The 20,960-nt window shown below is 37.3% G+C and overlaps 1 protein-coding gene across 2 annotated transcripts in view; it reads right to left on the bottom strand.

The window, feature by feature from the left end:
• The window catches only part of cdh18 (cadherin 18), a 121,343-nt gene that overhangs the window by 47,141 nt on the left and 53,242 nt on the right, over positions 1-20,960 (bottom strand). For both annotated transcript variants that reach the window (XM_023326678.1, XM_005803633.2), the window contains one exon: positions 14,136-14,255. In XM_023326678.1, the coding sequence (XP_023182446.1) occupies positions 14,136-14,255 (120 nt within the window). The remainder of the gene's footprint in view (positions 1-14,135; positions 14,256-20,960) is intronic.

Below are 20,960 nucleotides of genomic sequence, written 5' to 3'. Positions count from 1 at the left end.
ACAGAAACATTGAGACCTTGAGGTAAACAAAAAATGGATACAAAGGCTAAATGGATGTTAGCGCACCAAAACGTGTAAAAAAAACAACAACCCAGCATCATTCTTTTCTTATTGGTATGTTGATAATTATGTGAGAAAAATTATCACAACCTACCTTGGCCCTAAGAATCTTGAAATATTATGGTGACTGTACGATGTTTTTATGATTTTGTACTTTTGTGGTTTTATAAAATAAAACACTTTGAACTGCCTTGGTACTGGAATGTGCTGTACAAATAAACTTGATTGATTAATTGATTGGTTGATTGATTGATCTCTCCAGATAGAACAAAGATGAGGCATAATATTTAAAACTCAGAGAGCAGAAAATTGCAAAGAAATGTTATGACTGATTCCCCAAAAGTAATGGTCATTTGTTTTATATACAGTTTGAAATTTCTTGAACTTTGTTTCCCACATCTGCTGATGTTACAACCAAAAACCACACAGTTTAAAAAGGTTTTTACAAATAGTCTCTACATTTTGGTTTCACCTAACTCAACCACCTTTTCTCCTATATAAGCTGGCTCTCAGAATGGCTTCAAGGCAAAGTTTCAGCAAGATTTCTTAAGGATTTATGTGTCTAGTAGTAATAGTAGAGCTTACAACTAGTTGTTGTCTCTCCTGAGCTTTAGATTACTTCAGGTTCTCCATAGTTTTCATATTCAACTTGGCCTTTTTCTGATTAATGCTGGTCTTTTTCGAACCTGTCAGTTTCAGAGGGTAGCCATATCTTAGTAGATTTGTAGTTGTGCCACAATCCTTACCAGTTTTGACAATACGTTTGATATATGTGAGAAATCAAGTTGGTTATTCATACCATTATTCATACCTTACACAGTTCTGCACTTGTATAATAATATGGGTTAGTCAAAATAATAAAAAACTATTTTTTATGGCCTTGTTTAGGTCAGAAACATTTACAGCATTTGCAATTATTCTTTTTTCCAATAAAATGAAAGTGCATCAAATCTATTAAGATGTCTTTGAAACACTCTGTCAAACTAAAACTCAAACTATTTTATGGTACTCCGTTTCAAACCAAGCAGCTTGAATTTCACCAAACCCCATTTAGGAGTTAATGGATTCACTTTTTTTATTTCCTGTACTTCACAAAAGAGCTAGACATTGGCGTGTTACACAATAGATCATTTTCCTCTCTAGTGCTTTCAGGACTCTATAGACAGAAAGTAATCCTTTCGCCTCAGGCTGAATAATCATTAAAAGTGGGTCAAGAAGCCAAGCAGGCAGAAGTATTAAGATCTGGGGGATCTGAGGTTACACATCATCTGTCACAGTGAGCCTGGCTGACGTCCAGGCAACTGCTAGTAAACCTGGATTTACCAGGAGGTAATCAACAAAAAGGGCTAAATATAGGCTAAATAGCATGGTGGATGTAGGTCTATCAAAACAGAAAACATAGAAAGCTGTAATCAAGATTTCACCTGTCAGATGATTTTGCAATTTCAATGTAACCTTTCAAATATAAAACTGTCAAGTTGAAGACATTCCAGCAAGCGAGCAGTAAACAGAATGTTCTACTCTTGTATTAGTAGTGGTATGAATGAGGAACTCAGTAATTCATCCTCTTTATGATCGTTCCAGATGCAAAAAAAGGGGGACTAAAGCTTAGCAGATGAAAAAGACAAGATTTCAATATAAAATGAGACATAAAATTCTACCTCAAGGTCACAACTAAAACCAGAGGCTGTGTTGTGTAAAATAAAGAAATAATAGGTTGAACCACTTTCGCTCTTAATAAAGTTCATGGAACTATATGGTAGCAGTTCATTCTCAAGTACCACTCTCAATAGTAACAACTGCTTTCACTGTCATCCGGTGCATATTACCTCTGCTTGAGAAGATGTAGCTATAAGTAGGGCAGCAAAGGAAGCTGCTTTTATTTCTAGGCATATAACAGAATTTAATTTACTTTGGCTTACAAGGAGAATCCTCACTAACTATGGTTGATGTCTTGTATTGGCTCCATTTTTGTAGTTTAATTTTAATGCAGATCCATTTTACTTTCTGATTTACACTGCAAGACAAACACAAACTTACCAAGCATTTAGGTCAAGCTTACAAACAGAAAACAGAATACTAAGAATATTTAAAGAAAAAACCTTGAGATTTCCAAATCAGACCATCCTAATTTTTTACAGCTATACCCTAAAATTCTGTTAATGAATATCACATAAAGGATCCAAGACAAGAGGCAGCCATGGAAAAGTCAGAAATGCTCCATCCAGAGAGGAACCTTAAATCTGAGCTTAAACCTGAGATCAGGATAAAACATAAAACTTATTTTATGTTTCATTTTCGTTATGTTTCTAGAACACAATGAAAATGGCGTAGTACCTTGCATGATGTGGAGATATATTGCAAAAACATTACATTTTACCAACTAATTTCGGTCTAGTTTCCAGTGAAAATATCAGAGTACATTTGAAATAAAGCAAAACTAACTTACAAGTAACTTTTCATCAAGATATAGGAGCTTATTTTAGCTCAATAATTCCTTAATATTGATGAAAAATTATGACTCCATTGGCTTACAGAAGGAAAGTCTGAAGACACAACCCGTCCTACATGAAACTACATTTTCTAAACAGCAAATTATTACTGCTGGAGTTGGTAAAGTTCAATAATGTGAAAAGACATCATGAAATTCTCTCATACGTTTAAGACTTTGATAAGCTGAAGAGCATGGCAGACTGAAAGGGTAATGGGTTCTAAGAAAAAGAAAAGATGCAATGCTTTATATAATACAATGCAGTTTTTCCAACTCCCACAGGGAATGAAAATACACGTTCAACTAAACATTTTCAAGACTCACAACCTGAGTAGCTTATTGTCGTCAAAGTGTTCTGCTGAAATGCCAGGTCTCAGCAGGGATCTGCTGTTGTTCTTTGTTCCAAAAACTAATCAAAGTGCTGCTAACAACTTTCCTGTAATGATACAAGCCCTGCGAACTCCCTTGTTATTACCCTCAGCCTTAGCAACATTTGACCTTAAGTCCTTGAGACGCATTACTTGGAAAATGGTCAAAGTTTTTGAGTAAACTCCACACCAAGACAGACGACCTGACCTTTCAAATTTCATATTACCTCTTTGTTCATAAAGGTGTGACATTCCTGAACAATATTTCACAGCTGGAACCAAACCAATAAGCACATACAGAAAAAATTTATGAGATTTTCTTTCTGTGGCTACGAGAATTTTGCTTTTACCCACAGTGAGCAGTGAGAATGACCAACTGTGAGTCACACAAAGTAAAACAAATAGTCTTTTGCAAAGGTTTTCAAACCTTTAAACTCTTTCTGACTTTTTTCCATATTGAATCCCAAAATGTGCATTCAGGATATAGAAGATGAGCATCAAGAAGGTCGAGCAGCACAGCAGGTCAGGGAGAAAGATGTGGAGACGCTCAAATTAGAGATAGTTATTAAACCAATAACATCGCAGGTGGGAGAGTCTGTTGACGGGACGTCTAAGAGTTTTTGGTTCAGAGGAAAACATTGCGAGAAAAAACCCCACAAAACAATAAAACAATAAAAATGTGGAAGAAGTTTCTCTCATTAGATGAGACTCAAATCTACCTTTTTTGGTTTGCGAGGTGAATACGTTAAACTGCACATTTCCCAAAACAAGGGTTGCAACAAATAAAATAAAAAAATACTATGAGGTGGTCATATTATATTCTTGCACATCTATGATTATGAAATTGGCAACACTCTCTGTGACCTTTAATGTGTTTGGTAGTTTTATGTGTCAAGTATGAGAATCCACTGCAGTTAAATTAAATCCAACATACTGGATGTAATAAAGCATATCATGTTGTAATATTACTATTGTATTCAATGATTTTGCAAAACATCACAGTTGATTTAGTCTCACTGAACTCAAGGTGTTTCCAAAGATGAATAACACAAAATATTATGAAGTGTTTTCATCTGATTTCTAGTGCAAATATCTTAATACACTTGAAATAAGACAAACCTAACTTACAGGAAACTTTCCAGCTGGATATAGAAGCTCGTTTTAAATAATTTTCACTAAATATATTAAAACGTTTTCCCATTTTAGAAGTGAAATATTCTGCCAGTGGAGCTAATACTTTTCATCAATATGTAAGGAATATTGACTTGTAAGACAGTTTTGTCTTATTTCAAGTGAACCAAAAATATTTGATAAGATTTTGTGTTTTTGCAGTATAAGCAGATAATTCAGGCTTTAGCTGTGCAAAGCTGGTAGAGCCATACCTGAAAGGACTTGTAGCTGTAATTGCAGTAAGCAGTGGTTGTGTAAAGTATTGACTCAAGGGTCTGAATACAAAAGCACCTTTCACACTTTAAAAAAAAAGATTGATTGGTGTTGGTGTGCCACAGAAAATGAAAATGACACTGAAGTTCAAGGGGTTTGAATACTTTTTAACACAGTAAAAATGTCACCAAGATTTGGTTGCAAAGTTTTCACTGCAGCCCCTTCATTCCTAAATCAAATTATCTTCCAACACTGAAAAAGTCACTGGGGCATTCTTGGGAAGGAAGCAGGAAACACACATCACTGTTCTGACACAAAGATCAGACCTCTGATCTCTCTTCCCAGCTCAACTCTGAGCTGTATCGTCTCAGACCGTCTCTCCTAAATCTCTACGGTGCCCGTCCGTTAATTCAGAAAATAATTGAGAAAGAGCCGACTTCCATGAACCTGGCCTCATCTGACACGGTGAGGTGGTTAGCCTTTTCCTCAACCTCCTCAGTCTATTATAGTCGATACTATCGCACTATCCACCTCTTTGTCTGGCGGGAAACTTCTAAAGGAGAACAATCTCCCAAGTGAACAAAAAGGATTATAGGAGATTACTAAAGCACTCTTCAATCTCCAGCTCTAGGAATCTTGGTCTTTTGGCTCATCTAATACAGTCTTCATGTGAGTACAGTTGAAGTTTGAGGGGAAAAATGTTGGATGAAAGCAGCAGCTGAATTTAAGAAATCATGATAGCACTCTCCTCCTCTACAGGTACAATAAAGCAATTTTTTTTATACAGTTATATAAATATGACTACAAAGACAGAAGTATGAGTCTTTGAAGATTCATTCCTCTTTAGGTTTAGTTATTTGCAGCTAAAACCTCCAAGAAAGCATCACAGTTGAACAGAATGCTAGGAAATTACTGTGAGAAGTCTGTGGAAGAAAACCCAAAATGTTTGACATGCTGAAGGCAATTCTACCAAATACTGACTGACCAACAACAGGACAAGTTTGGTCTGATTAAATATCAGGCGGTGAGAAAAAAAGGTGTGTTGTTCTATTGGGTTTATGCAAACTTATGGTTTTAACTGTGGATGATGTGACATCTTAATACCTTTAAACCCTTTAAGCAATTCTAGAAAAAAATTCCTCCACAGCCATGTAAAAGACACATAGCTAGTTACTGTAAACACTTAAAGTTTTGCTACTGCTATCAAGATTGGTTTAAAGGACAATTCATTTTTCAATTCAAGCCAGGTTGATTATGATTACTTTTATTTCTTTTAAAATTTGAAAGTGCTGATGTGATTAAAATTTTAAAACCAAATAAACCTGTAAGGTTTTGGAAGGAACTGCTTGGACTACATCACCAATGATTGGTGTCGGGAAAGATTTTCCTTGATTTAACCAGAGCAAACGATTAATTCACTAAGTGCAGAAACATCCTGATCTGTGTCAGCTCCTTCAATAAACTCAAACACTCACAAATCCCAGATCAGCAGTGAAATTAGCCTATTTAGGATTCAAAAGGGACTCTGGGCTTTGGTAATGTGGAAAGTCTTTGCATGTGTGTGTGTGTGATGGAGTACAGATGTGAAGCGTGTTTAAGGGGTATTCGAGCGTGAGTCTTGAGAGGAACAGCCTTGATGTCTCGGCGGGTAAGTGACAGATGCACAGTAGTGAAGGGGAAGACAGGAGTTATGACCAAACTATAAAAAGGATGAATGCTGCACCACATCTCAGATGTGCTTTCAGCTGAGATATAGAAAGTGCTTTACCAAATTCTGCTGGCTTGCAGTTTTGAAATGTGCAAACCATGTAATCAAGTAAATCCTCTGCAGTGAATGTTGTTGAACACAGTTTGAATGTCACTAATCTTGCTACAACAGCCCGGTTGTATTTGCAAATACAATATTTCCTCTGTACTGGTTTGCATTCATTGCTCCTGACTGATTCACTGCTGTCCTTGTGCTTCACGGTGAGCTTCAACATGTACTGCAGGCGGCAGGTATAAGAATCTTCATCCAAAATTATGATTTTTAGCAGTTTTTCAAAACTACCTTGAATGAATATGCAAAGAAACCAAAACTTTACCACGTATTGGTCTAGTTTCTTGAGCAAATATCTTAGTGCAACTTAAAAATAACTTTTAAGCAAGAAATAGGAGTTTGTTTTCAGTCAGCAATTCCCTAATGTTATTGAAAAACTATTAGTTCTACTGACAGATTATTTCACCTGAACATGGAAAAATGCTGTGTTAAAAGTGAAATAATCTGCTAGAGGAACTAGCAATTTTTCTTCAATATTAAGGAAGTAATAATTTAAAACAAGTTCCTATATGTTGCTGAAAAGTTACATGTAAGTCAGTTTAGTTTTATTCCAAGTGCACTAAGATATTTGCACTGGACCAAATACTGAGTAATCTTTGGTGTTTTTTGCGCTGTTTAAAAGCTTAAGCAACAAATGACGTAAACAAAAAGATTAGATTTACTTTCCAATGAGGATTCCAAAGGAAAACAAACAGCAATCCCAGATTGGCTGCTTTGCAACGCCAGCCAATAGCATGTCAAGTAGCATTGCACCTTTTTATTCCACCTTCCCAAGCTGCATTTTCTTTTGGATATTCTATATATGCTCTAGAGCAGGGGTCTCAATCTCCAGTCCTCGAGGGCCGCTGTCCTGCAGTTTTTAGATGTGCCACAAATACAAAACACTGAAATGAAATAGCTTAATTACCTCCTCCTTGTGTAGATCAGTTCTCCAGACCTTTGCTAATGACCTAATTATTCTATTCAGGTGTGGTGCAGCAGAGGCACATCTAAAAGTTGCAGGACTGCGGCCCTCGAGGACTGGAGTTTGAGACCCCTGCTCTACAGAATGAAGAAAAAAAAAATTCAGTAAACAATTTGGCGTTATGTTCCACAGAGAAATCAAATTGTGAATAGGCAGGAGTTTGCTATATGACAAAACAATTCAACTTATGTTTTATTACACTTCAGAATTTTTTTTTCCAAAATTCAGGGGTTTCTCCATAAATGCTTTTGTTGTAGGAGTCTTTTTTATGGTGGTTTTTGAGCAATGGCCACATCTGTCTGGGACCCTCTTTCCAGCTCCAGGGTTTTCACACGAGTCTTGCTTTTGTTCTGAGGTTGAAATGCACAATTTGCACCAAAATATGTTGATCTCTGAAACATAAACCCAATCTGTTCCTGATTGTGTATTATCATACTCCCATTAGGCTTTTGGAAAATAACTGGAGGATCGGCTTGGTTGTCTTCCTGACATGTTGACAGATTTCTTTACTTCCATGATGTCACACAAGGAATGTTTATTTGGGACGTTTCCTTAAAGTATATCCAAAAATGTTTGTTTTTTTCATACAATGCAAGTTAACGTGGTTTCAATGTAGTACATAGAGTTCAGGCAGTAAAACAGAGAAACTGGTGAGGTCTAATGGTGATGTCTGGAACTGTTCATTAACACTGACTGAAGGAGTTGAGTTCCCTGCTCTGCTGTGACCTCTGCCTCGCCCACTTTTCTCTTCCCCAGTCGGGTTTTTGGGAGTCTTTCTCGAATGCAAATCAGCATGTGCAAACCAACGTTCAGGGCCACTGCCTTCGCTCGCACCACATCCTGCCTACCAGCATGACTGATTGGACCCGAGTCACAGTACCGGGCTCTAATCAGGCGCCAACAATCAGCTGCACCTGCTGCAGAGAAGTGCAGCTAATCTGTCCGTCAGGGTGGCTGTGGTTTCATGTGAGCAGCTTGCCATCACGGCTCCCGGTGTTTTTTTGTTGACTCGCTGGTGATTACATGTCACCAGTTTGGCCAGTTATCGTGATTGGTTTTTGTTTTTATTTTTCTGTGAATTTAGCTGCAGCCATTTGAAGCGCAGTGCTGACACACTGCATTTCCACGTTTGTGTAAATCAGTGTTTTTCCTGAGAGAGCTTTTTTTTTAGGTGTGGGGACACCTGATTTATGCTAGGACTGCAGAAAAGACCAAATCCTGTTCAGTCCCCTTTTCTAATACAGATGATGATGTTGGAGAAAGAAAATAGAAAGAAATTGACCTGAACTTTTTTTATGTACATTTTTAAAATCAGGAATAAAAAAGTGTGAGTAATTTTTCACACACATTGTTGAATTTATGTTATGAAGAATCATAACAGTTTTGAAAGGAAAAGTCCTGGGTTTGAATCCCGACCAATGACCTCAATGGAGGTTTCATGTCCTGAATGTGTGGGTGTATATATATATATATATATATATATATATATATATATATATATATATATATATATATATATAATGGACATCAGTGGAGTGCCTTACATATTGTGAATGCTTTCTGCAGTGAAGAGAGGCCAGCATAATTGTTTTTTAAAAGTCCACAGCCATATATGTTCTGACAGTGTCACAGCTTCTTTCAGTCATAGGACTATACTTTTCCCCCTCAGCTCTTCAATAATTTCCAATACAAGCAACACTGGCTACATGCCAGCTTAAGGTTTGTGCCACCTTCACTTAGGTCCATAACAAATTCAAACGTATCCCAAGTTTCCAGCTGTTTCTGCATTTTAGATGAAACCATCACAGTCCTGTCAGTTGTGATTCCATCATGGCTTCGGTTCTTTTTCTTGTAGGGATGAGAAAATGCCTCCATGTGATTTCAGTCATAATTATAAAGAAGTATGAACTCATTTCTTCTCACCCTTTAGCACATCTGTAAGTGACTTTGAGATGTCAAACGTCTAAAAGAATTAGCCTTTGATTTAGCAAATAGGCCTATTTAACTGTTACACAATTAATGTCTGCAAATCAAACTGAGGCACAAATTATTATTAGCTCAATGCTTTCTGAAAACAAATTTTTTATTTCAAACAATAGATAATGGGCACATCATTTGATTTCACAATTCACCGCTGCTACACAAAACTATGAACAAAAGTACCATTTTGGTCCAATTTCTTTCAAAGATTGTCTTTGTTTATTTCCTGAACTGAGCAGCCTTCTAAAAACACTGACTGAATGTGAAACCTTTTTGTTCCATGGGCTCTAATTTGCAGCAAGTGCAAGAAAATATATTCAGTATATACAGTGTTTTAAAATGGCATTGAGCAAGTTCTCTTACAATATTTTGTCATTTCATCCAGAAAGGAATGTGTGAATGAATATCTGGGTGCAGACAGGGGCTTTGTGCTTGAAATGAACATAAAAACATTGCAACCTTGACTGCAGCTGGTTTCTGGGATGCACTGGGAACAAAACAAAAAAAATCACCTTGAGCAGGTGATAGTGCAGCATTAATCCCAACCCTGTGCATGTCAGCATGCAGCAGGAGGAAAGAGAAAAAATAATTGTTTTTAATTATGCTTGCTGCCTCATACATATATGGGTTCAATTCCTTTAACAAAAAACAAACACCCAGTGTTTGCACTGTAAATGCATGCATTCGTATGGACAGCTAAGTCAACAGCCTTGACAGTCAACCTGGAGACACTGTATGCAAAGCAATGTGTACATGAGGCAAGGCGTAATTAAAAAGTATGCCTTGCCTGGGACACGCAGGGGGAAGAATGGCTCTACAGGGACGGGCCCCGTCCACACACACAAAATCAATTCTGATTAAAGAGTTCAATGTTTCTGCCAGGGATTAAGCTGTTTTGTATGTTAATTTCCTTTATAGTGTGACCATAACAGGTGTGGGTTGTGTAAGCTTCGGTAGAGATTCCACATTTCCACTGTTTTGCAGTAAAAAGGAAAAAAAGCTTTACAGTTTATAACTTCAGGGATGTTCACACTATAGTCTATCTGCCTTGTGCAATAATAATGTTGGATGACATGATGCCAGAAAATATGCTGCAGCATCGCCTTATCATGCAGCTTATACTGTAGCAAACAAAACCTGCCACAGATTTTTAGGACAAGTTGAAAAAGTCCACGACAACGCAATGACCCAACAATAACATGGATTATTCTCACACTATTCAGTGCTGTCTGGACTATCAAGATTCCTTCATACCTTCAACAAATCAGATGCTTGAAACTGAAAGTGAAGCTGACCTTATGGACAATGATGGAAAAATGTGAAAAAATAAATAAATGAAAAAAGTAACTTCATACAAAAAACTAATATATTTTGTCCAGATGATGAAGAACATTAAATTTAACACCCTTGATCCCAACACACACGGACTACTCAGAGCAGGAGAAAAAGTAAAAACTAAACACACTGGAACGAAATTCCGACTCGCAAAATGTTTGGGCTTATTTTGCTCTTGCAATCTTGAATTTCCAACTACTCCGAGTTATAAGCCTAAACAGTTGAAAAGCTAACATATGTAAACTGAAGAGTGAATGAGAGTTATCGTAGCATCTGCATCAGCTCTTAGTTGCAATAGCTTAACTTCATTAAGCAGCTGCAAGCCATTACGGATATTAAAGCCATATTTAGTGAGCATTTTCAGAGCTGTAATAAACATTCATGATTGCTTTGGAGATAACTTTATCTCTATTTGTGACATCTTCCCAGGTTGAAAAGATCTTTGCCATTTTATGCAATTTGTCAGCAGTCAGACACGTCTGTTTCTCCATTCATTCTCAGATCTGATGGGATGTTATCACACCAGCCAAGGCAGGAGAAACAAAACTGAGTGAGAGCGGTCACTTTGACTCCTGCTGAGGATTTGGGTCAAGTCCGAGGCGATCCCTTATGTCTTTCTTCAGCGCCATCTGTGTGTGCCAAATGCCATGATTACCTTCTGTGCTTAAATAATCTTCAGTCACTTCTATGTCAGGATGCCAACCTTTGCTCAGAGGGGAATATGCTGCATGTGTGAGCACTCATATAACGGCCCCTCAATAGTTTGTGAATTTCCCATGAAGGTGTCTTTGCAGGTTAAGCATAATGGGCACCGAGCAGAGGAGGATGTGAGGACGTGTAAGCATGCTAATGCACCGCGAGACATCTGCAGAAGTGGCTTCATCTCTCCGGCGGGAGGCTGGAATGTGGCGGTGCGCCAGCACAACTGCTTTAATACCCGAGCCGAGCGTGTAAACCATCAAATCAAAGTGCAGCTCGTTGCATGTGTGCGTCCTCCGCTGACCAACAGGAGTCCAGGTGCTAATTTTAGAGACAAGGCCGGTGTGCCAGTGACAAAAAAAAGGCAGCAGCCTACTTGTATAAAATAATATGTGTGGGTGGAATAGTGCTGTGTGGAGAGAGCAACTGGCTGAGGCCTTCCATCACATCCCTATCCTCTGCACGCCCCACGCTCAATTAGAACTCAGACAAGCTGCAGAGTCAGCTCAGGCAAAGTGAGGCATCCGATTCATCCAGAAGGACTCTGGATGGGCAAACGGAGGGAAAAACTGCACATATCATCCTTTTATCTCCATAAAGAATGATTAAAAAACATCAGGTTACAACTCAGCTTGTCACAATAACACATTTTGCTGGGTGATGAATTGTTATTGAAGTTATTGCAATAACTACAAGGACAATATTAATATTGTTGTTTTGAAACCATTTAGAAGTAATATAATAAAGGCATAACAGTGCAAGTACACATGAACGTTCAACACTGGACCTGGAGGACATTTTAAATCTCCAAAATGAATGAAAAAAGCAACAGAAACAACAAATAAATAAAGTGTCTGTAAACAAAAACAGGGATAGTTGAGACCAAAGCACCAGAGTGAAGACTTTGGTTATCCAGATTTTGGTAGAAAAAGTGATAGAAAAGAGAAAAATGATAAATTATGCAAATGGATATTATTGAGCTCATCTTAATTTATACAAATTATTAATTTATTTATTACTGATTGTGACAGGCTTAGTGACAACAATGTCCACAAAGCAAAAACAGTTTAGATTCTGATATGCTGTCCTATCTAAATGTTGACTCCATCCATCCATCCATCCATCCATCCATCCATCCATCCATCCATCCATCCATCCATCCATCCATCCATCCATCCATCCATCCATCCATCCATCCATCCATCCATCCATCCATCCATCCATCCATCCATCCATCCATCGTGATCTCTGCAAGTTTCATATTTTAGAAATATGTTACATCAAGTTACAAAAATGTTTAATTAATAACTTAGTATTAAGTCAAAAAGGAAAAGCGTGATACAATCAGCTGGGTTTCCTTAGAAACAAAACTTTTTAAAATTAATTTGAATAATGAACTGAACTAAATGTACTGTTTGAAATGTATGTGTGACTATATTGAAAAGTGCCTCAAGAGGACACAAAGCATGGGATTTTAAAGTGAACAATATGTAGAAGTGTGTGAAACCATTGGGTTTACACTGCAATAACAAAAAACAAGAGATGTATTCGCTCTAAAATCTGCCACTGTGGAATTGTTTCATTAATTCCCAATCGTCTTTTTTTCCTCATGGTGAAGTCAAAATGTACAGCTGTTCATTTGTATTGCTCATTCAGCATGAAAATCCCCGTTTCACGTGGGCGGTACAGTCTCTACGGAGGTGGCAGTGTGTCCCAGATGGCAATGAATCAACTCATACAAGAGACGAGTTGTTCAGGTTACCCAACAACAGCAGCAGAAGAGGCAAAGCAAAGCAAACTTTAGATGCAAGAGCAGCTGCAGGACAAAGGACAGTGTAAGGTTTAGAGAGATAAGAAATAAAAAAGACGTATACACGCTGAAAATGTTGCATTTTTTACATCGTATAAAAGTTATATGTCTTGTACCTTAGAAGGCTTATTAATGTTTAATGGATTATAGAAGAGGCCTCTCAAACAAAGGATGAACTTTAAAAGACTGAGCACCGCTGAACAGGAAACAATGGCTTTCTGGAGAGAGTTCTGCAAATGTCTGCGCAGTCCCAAGAGAACTTACTTATGGTCCACAGTGAGGTTCGCATGCTACACAATAAAGCGGTTCTATGACTCAGCCATAACTGCACTATGTAGCTTTAACGTTTATGATGTCAGATGTGGTGAAAATAGCACCGGAACGTCCACAGCAAAGATTTCTTACGTTTTAAGAGTTAAACAACAATAGTTGTACAATACCTTACAGGAGCATTTTTACCCAAGGCTTTTTCTCACTGGGTTACATTACAACAATCTATGTTGTATTTTACTACCATTTTAGATGATAGAACAATGCAATGTGCAGCAAACATTGTATTGTCAAGAGGGGGTCAACAGTCATCTTCCATCAGCTTAAATTACCATGAGACCTCCTCTAAAAACAACTAAAACTGCCTATTTTAAGTTAAAACGCTAAATATACACAATGTCCATGTTAGAAACCATATTGGCACTACCACCGAATCTAATATCTGCAGTTTACCTTATTTCTGCTCCTGCATTCAATCCACTAGATTGTCTGATTTGCCAATGCTAACCAGTAGCATGTCAAGTAGCTTTGCACTTAGCTAATCAGCTTGTCAGAATGCTTTTTCTTTTGAATATTTTATATACTGAAAAATCTCTGAAAAGGCAAATTTTCCAGATTTCTAGATAGCAAACTAATAATTATCTCGTCTGCATATTGTTCCACCTGAGCTATGAATGTAACACAACCTCTTAGCTGTTCATTGGATTTTATTAAGAATCATCAGAGTAACAGGAGCTGAATAAAAAATTTGCTTTTCAAGTCAGAAACATTTTTGAAAGTCACCTGTTGCTATTGTCAGTGAACCACAAACGTCCCAGTAAAAACATTCAGGTTTGTAGTTGCCAAGATGTAAAGAAATTCAATGGTGATAATACTTTTGGACATTGCTTTTAGTGCTTCTGTGCAAATAGGCGTTTACTTCAATATTTTATTCCCAGCAAGCAGGAATACGGCACCTGTTTTGGGGTCCACTGAGAAATATGGCTGTCCTTGTAAAATACTGTAGACTATCCTGGCGCTGTTTCCGTAGGTTGGGTCGTCAGCATCTGTCGCTGTGACTTGCAACACGGATGTACCTAAAAATAGAAGAAAAGAGAAGCAAAAGTGATTTCCTGCTTTCTCTGTAAAAGGTTTTCTAATGGCAATGTAGTAACACTCGTGTATAACTGTGCATTGGTTTGAAATCTCCTAGCAACCACATCTAGAACATTAAGATCCCAGAAGATTTAAGGTCACATGGCTGGAGAGAGAATAGTTTAAACACTAGTCAGACTTTAAACAAAGTCACCCTGTGTAATGTAAAGAAACAAGGAGCTACTCAGCAAACATGCTGATTTATTATTTTTCTACACTGGTTAACATATGGCTGGGAAAAATCCTCTGAGGTTCATTGATGCCTGCACTGAGACTGTGGTGGAGGTACAATGTGCAAAGAAAAACAATATCTTAAATAGTCGGAGCTTATGAAAAATCGTCAATCTTGTGGACCCAGATTTTGTTTTTGAAAAAATCATTGCAGATTTTTGTTGTATAATACTTTCATCTTGGAAAAAAACAGATGAAATTAAAAGCTCAAAATTAAAAAAAAAAAAAAAAAAAAAAGAAGCCCATAAGGAATGTATGTCAACAGCTCCAGCGCATCTGATCAGAAAATAAATCATTTAAAGAAAAAAAAGATTTTTGAATATGTAATGGGAACATTAAAAAAATTATTTTGTACAATGCATGACCTCCATCACATGCAAGTTGTTGAGAATGTTTTTAATAGCCTTTTTCAACTGAGAAAATATTATGGATGCAATTACGTTTAGAAATTTAAAAAGCACCATAAAACAAAGACAGGTGATTAAAAGGCTGAACTAATGCTGACCTTTTATTTAGCAGCTCATTGTAAAAGCAATTGAGGTTCAATTTTACACACCAAGTGTTGCTCACATGGTATTACAGGCTTCATTGACCCCTTTTAATCACATGATGAGTGCGCTGTAATTGCACAACTGGCTTATTTGATGCACTGCTGTATTTATATATGGAAGCACTACAGTGTGATTTGACGTAAGCTGCATGATGCGTCATGCAGCTCCCTGGACTCTCGCCTTGCTTTCCTGAGCTTCTTTGGAAATTACACAGTGAAACTCCTCTGAGTCCTACCAGATGTGATTTTTTTTCCCTTTTTTCAGTTACCCGGTGGAGCAGAGTGCAATGGCAGCCACCATAAATCATAAACAGTGCACAGCATGCTGGTTAGCTGTGAATGCAAGCAACCATGCAGGGATGGTTTTAGTGGAAATCATCAACTCCGTTATTGCTTTGCAATCTAAATTTGTTCTAAATGAATAAAAGTTAGAATCCAATATTTAACACAGACATCTTTACTCCTGCTTTTATGAATTCATCTTTAATGAACAGTATCTATGCAGGTTACATAACAGTGCATTCATTAGATATTCACACATACACTTAAAGCTGCAGTAAATAACCTTTATAGGCAATATGTTTTTTTTTACAAATTTGTTAATACTGTTGCTACGACTGTGAAAAAAAAAAATCAAGCTCCTCAGTTTTCTCCAAGTGGCCCTAATGCCGTCGACAGAATAACACGATGAGAAACAACCAGTCAGAGCCAGGAGGTGGGTCTTAGCACTGCTAATTACTCCTCTGTATGCGCTACTCACACCATCCTCCCCCTTACTCTGCTACGCTACAGCTAGTTAGCATGGTCACGATGACAGTGGATAAATGGTTTTCCTGGAACAGTAAGTTGTTTCTCTGCCATCAGTACAGGTGCAGCGTGTACATGAACATGATTGCCAGCACTAAGGCCTTCCTCCTGGCTCTGATTGGTTGTTTCTGACCAGGAGTGGTGCATTTCTTCAGACCACAGGGAGGAGGTAGATGAGCTTGATTTTATGACAGGTTATCTGTGAAAGTCTTATATATGTAAAAAAAAAAAAAAAAGAAGCATTTAAATGGCAATGTGCAATCAGCCATAGTGCTTTATATTTAGAGCCAACATGATGATAATAATAAAAGGTTTGTAGTCATTAAATTCAATGTTCTGTGTGCCTGTTTTTATAAACTATTACTCAAAAATAAAGCAAAATAACAAAAGAAGAAGGTATGAGAAAAACCCTGGTGCATCATAATCAAATACAATCAACTTTTCACCTCATTAAAACCTCCTTTTACAGTCTCTGGGAGAGACAGAAAACAAAAAACAACAAACATGTTTTTGTGTTTTTCAATAGAAGCACACTCAGCCCAAAGAGGAAAATTATGTTTATGTGAATAAAACGAATGTAGTATTTTCTGTGTTTATTTTTAGTTGCAGCAAATTAAATAGGCCTTCATTTGGGAATTTTCAAAATATTTTCCAACAACATCATTAACACTGACTCATTGTGAGGAGCCTGTTGTTTACTCTCTACTTTGGAGTTTGGATTGGATGGGATTAAAAATGGAAGCGTTTGTAGTTGCAGGTTTTACTCTGAGTAGTTTCAAGTGTAAGAAAACAACAGAAACACACAACGTTGTAGAATCTTAGCGTGTTTTCAGAGATAAAGATGCCACCACACTGTCTCTCATGTTGACGCGTAAGTTGGTGTTTCTAAAGAACACGTTTTAGCAGAACATGAAGAAATGAGGCTTATTTTATAACAAAGACAAATCCAAGTCCTGCTAGGTTTTTTAAGCATGTGTAATACTTTTCATGTTCCCATACATTGTATTTTGTGCCTTGTGTACTTGTCTTTTTTTCTCTGGATGTTCACATCTAATTCCATGACTACACCCAGATTTCAGGCTTGATCAGTAGTTTCTAGTAGTGATAGCTGAGGTTGCATGCCGACTATTGATCTTTAATCTTTTTGTACAAAAAAAATCAGTTTTGGTTTTTTTTTCAGCTGAAGATAGCCCATTCACACATTGACTTGTTCAATGCATCTACTCAGCCCTTGAACTGCTATATTGCAAAGCAAAAAACCAGAATGTGGTCAATAGCAGGTTTTAAAGCCAAACTGCTGTAAAAATCAGAATTAATTATCTTTTCTTAATTTCTTTCAAAACTGCATTTTAAATGTGTATTTAATTCAGCTCATACAGATTACTCCATTCACATTTTTACATCCACTTATCACACCTACTGACAAACATCAATTTATCCACTTCTTCGGCACTTACTAAAGTCAGCGATAGCACTGAGATGCATAACGGTCTTTTAAAATCAAAGCTGGTCTCTGAAAACGGATCGCAGGTTCTTATCATCCTCCTGCAACCAGAATCAAGCGTTAAGCTTAAATTTTAACATCAGGGTGAAAGAAAAAAAATCCACTACACTGACATGAACCCCCAGTGAGATGTTATTTGAGACTTTATAGGTCAAAACTAGGTGTCATTTAGATAAGATAAAACATACATTTATAAAGGAAACAGCTGTTCTTTTGGAGAGATCTGCTTTCAGTTATTTTTCAAGTACTGATTTGGGTTTTACGATGAGTACCAGCATGGAAATACTTCTAAATATTTTAACTTACTTCAGAAAATTGTATTGTGATACCAAAAACACCTTAAAGACTTTTGGTGGTTGGGCTCAGTGGAGAGTTTATGAGTCGTTAATATGTCCTGTCAATATCCTGTATCTTTAGATTTGTCGCTGCACCAACACATCTAATTCAAATTCAACTGACCCCCTCAGTATGTCACTAAGGTCTGCAGAGGCTTACTAATTAATCACTCATTAAGTTCAGTTTTGTTGAACCAGGAAATCACCTAAAACATGCAGGACAGTCGCCGTTGGACACCGCTGCTCTAGTCAACAGGATCTTCAACAACTTACACTTTAGAAAAAAATCTAATACTGCCAAGCTGACAGATATCCAGAGTGGGACCTAAGTAGATTATGTTTAATATGTTTTCTTTTAACACCATCAATATATAAGGATTCTGTTTCCAACAAACTTCAAATATATGCTAAAAAAGTTCATGCTTGAGGCAAGAGTACCAAATAACAGGCAATTGGTTAAGAGCAATATATTCAGGTGTTTAGCCTAGCACTCCTTTAGCCATTCTCAAGATCTTCCTTTGTGTTTTGATGTTTTCATTTCCACTCACAAGCTTAAATCCAATAAGTGCATCAATATTTCTGATTGAAATTCTTGACACTGCGTTGACGCAGATTACTCTCCCTCGATCTTATGATCCTACAATCGTCCTTCATCTTGTCACATATGATGAATGCATCTTTAAACCACTGTTGGAAAACAACTACTGCTGACTTGATCCCCTTTAAACCAGTACTCACTACAACACTATGGCCCTAGTGAATATAGAAAAGATCATGCAGCTGAACTACCTGACATGTGCCCAGCTAATCACTTAAGACAGGGGAAAAGGAACATCACAAGCAATTAGCTGCCACAGTCCAACGCAGCCCATTCCTACACTTAGGAGATTTAGTATTGACAAATGTGGTGGGGGGATTAGTGCTCTGGAGTGTGAGGACAGTTGATTGTTACAGCCGATTTGATGCTGAAGACACTCAGCTGAAGTCGATTTACTTTAACGAGCAAAAGTATAATGGGGCAGGCCAATAGGATAATTGTTTTACCCATTACTGATGCTGACTTATTTCTTTGGGATGTTAGTGGTGACTGAGTTGATCACATGCAACTGATGATTGAGTTTGTGTCAGAACCTTGGAATATGTAAGGATGAAAACTGAGAGGTTAACTCTTCAAGAAAACAGACATTCTGAAGTATTGACACCTACAATCTTAAACTTTAACATAGTTTGAAAGGGAATCCTGCACAGTGAAAGCAATGGTTGAGCCTTTACAGACATTTGTGTGTAGCTATCGTTTGCCACATTTACATGTTTTTCAGGACACAAAATGTTTGCATCAAAGAACCTGAATGCACAAACAAAAGTGTTTAAATGATAATTCTATTCATTTAGGGAAGCAAACTATCCACTCCATGTGAAAAGTAACTAACAAAGTAACTAATTGTGCAACATCACCTGCCATTAAGTGTTTCTTACATGACAGAAGAAATTTAGCCTCTCCTGTCTTTGCAGAATTGTTTCATTTCGGACATATTGGATGGTTTTGAAGCACACACGTCTTTTTTAAGGTAACGCCGCCATTAACTGCAATTGAGTCGTTGGTGTCACCTTCGCACAGATGTCACATCCATATTTAACACCCTTCACTTTTCCCAGTGACAGGATTAAACACCCTCACTTTTTATGCATTTAGTTAAAAGCTTTATGGTGTTACATTTGTGCCACTGTTCTGAGCGTGCTGTGAGACTGCTGTGACTGCATATTTCTATGTAAGCAAAGACTTTGGGAAGTGTGCATTTAAATCTCACACAAGGTCTCTCAGTATGTGTTCACACCAAGTGGCTGAAATTACAAAACCAAACTGTTGAGTTTAAGAAAAACTATTTAACCTTGTACTCTATGTAGTTTATTTTTCTCGCAGGACTTTTCTGTCAAGCAAACATTTGAGTCGCACAAAAACATCTTCACTGCATTGTGTGACTCAAGTCGGTTGCGGCTATCGCTAACTAGCAGCTAACAAACCCTTGTTAGCTAGCTAAATAGTTTAAATTGGCTGGATGACTTTCTTCTCCACCTCTGTTGTCAACCCATACAATTCTACATGCATTTCTTACTAAAACGCCAGGCACTAATGCAACATACAATTTTGCGGTTTTATTTTGTATATTTCTGTTGTGATACAAGTTTTAAGTTTCATTCACAGTGGTCTTAAAACCTCTTACATTCGAGTTTAAGTAAAAGCTGCAGAAACCCTGATTTAACTCAGTCTTGATTCAACAGGTCTGAGAATATGCAGTTCTTGGTGTTGCTTGACTTCTTAATTAAATGACATTTAATTAATTCACCTGGCGGTGAATTTATCCACTCAAGTTATCTGTTATTAAAATCTGTTTAATAATCTGAACTGTGACAAAAAAAGTAACCAACAAAGCTGAATAAATACTTAAATGGCCAAACTATTGTCTTCCAGCACTGCACTTGTAAATTTGTAGTTCCAACATCATCATGTATGTAATAAAGCAGAGGTGGTATAAATACTTTAGCAAACTAGAGGTCAGGATAGAAAAATTAAACTCTTTCACAGTTGGTTAAAAATGTATGATTCTCTCCCCTGGAGCCAACACATTATCCCTAAACCAACACCTAAATATTTATCACCTGCGATTATGAAACATTTATTTGACATGCTTTAGTCAGAAACCTACACAGTAACAAGCAGAGCTCTGTGCATCAGGCCTGGCTTCTTGCTCTCATGAATATTCATGAGAGCAACCATAGATATTGACCGTATATAAAGAGGGCTCTGACAGACCTGTCAAGCTCTGCATGTTTAATCGGATTCCTGCATCTCCTCTATGAGGGAATGAAGCCGTTCATTCCCTCATATATTTCTGTGGGTGATTTCATACAGGACAGAAATAAACGGGACGCTTCCACCTCACTGTCAGTTCCACAAACCTGCTTCTTTATGTTGCATTTGAAGCAAAATCACTCTGACAGCAGTTTGGCTGCAGTTCGGGCCAAGCAACATATCATTTTAAAGTATTAGACCGTCATACTTTAAAGCTGTTGCGCCGTGAGGCAAAATCCACTGGACTGAAAGAAAAAAAAAAAACAACAACAAAAAAAGCAGCAGCTTTTGTTCATCCAAGCTATAAACAGAAGCAGAGAAAAAAAGAAATAAAACATGGATGTTTTGCCACATGATGCTTGGGCATGC

The sequence above is a fragment of the Xiphophorus maculatus genome, chromosome 21 (assembly GCF_002775205.1).
Source record: "Xiphophorus maculatus strain JP 163 A chromosome 21, X_maculatus-5.0-male, whole genome shotgun sequence".
NCBI lineage: Eukaryota > Metazoa > Chordata > Actinopteri > Cyprinodontiformes > Poeciliidae > Xiphophorus > Xiphophorus maculatus.
The sequence above is the reverse complement of the archived record's forward strand: the minus strand, read 5'-3'. Positions and strand labels throughout refer to the sequence as shown.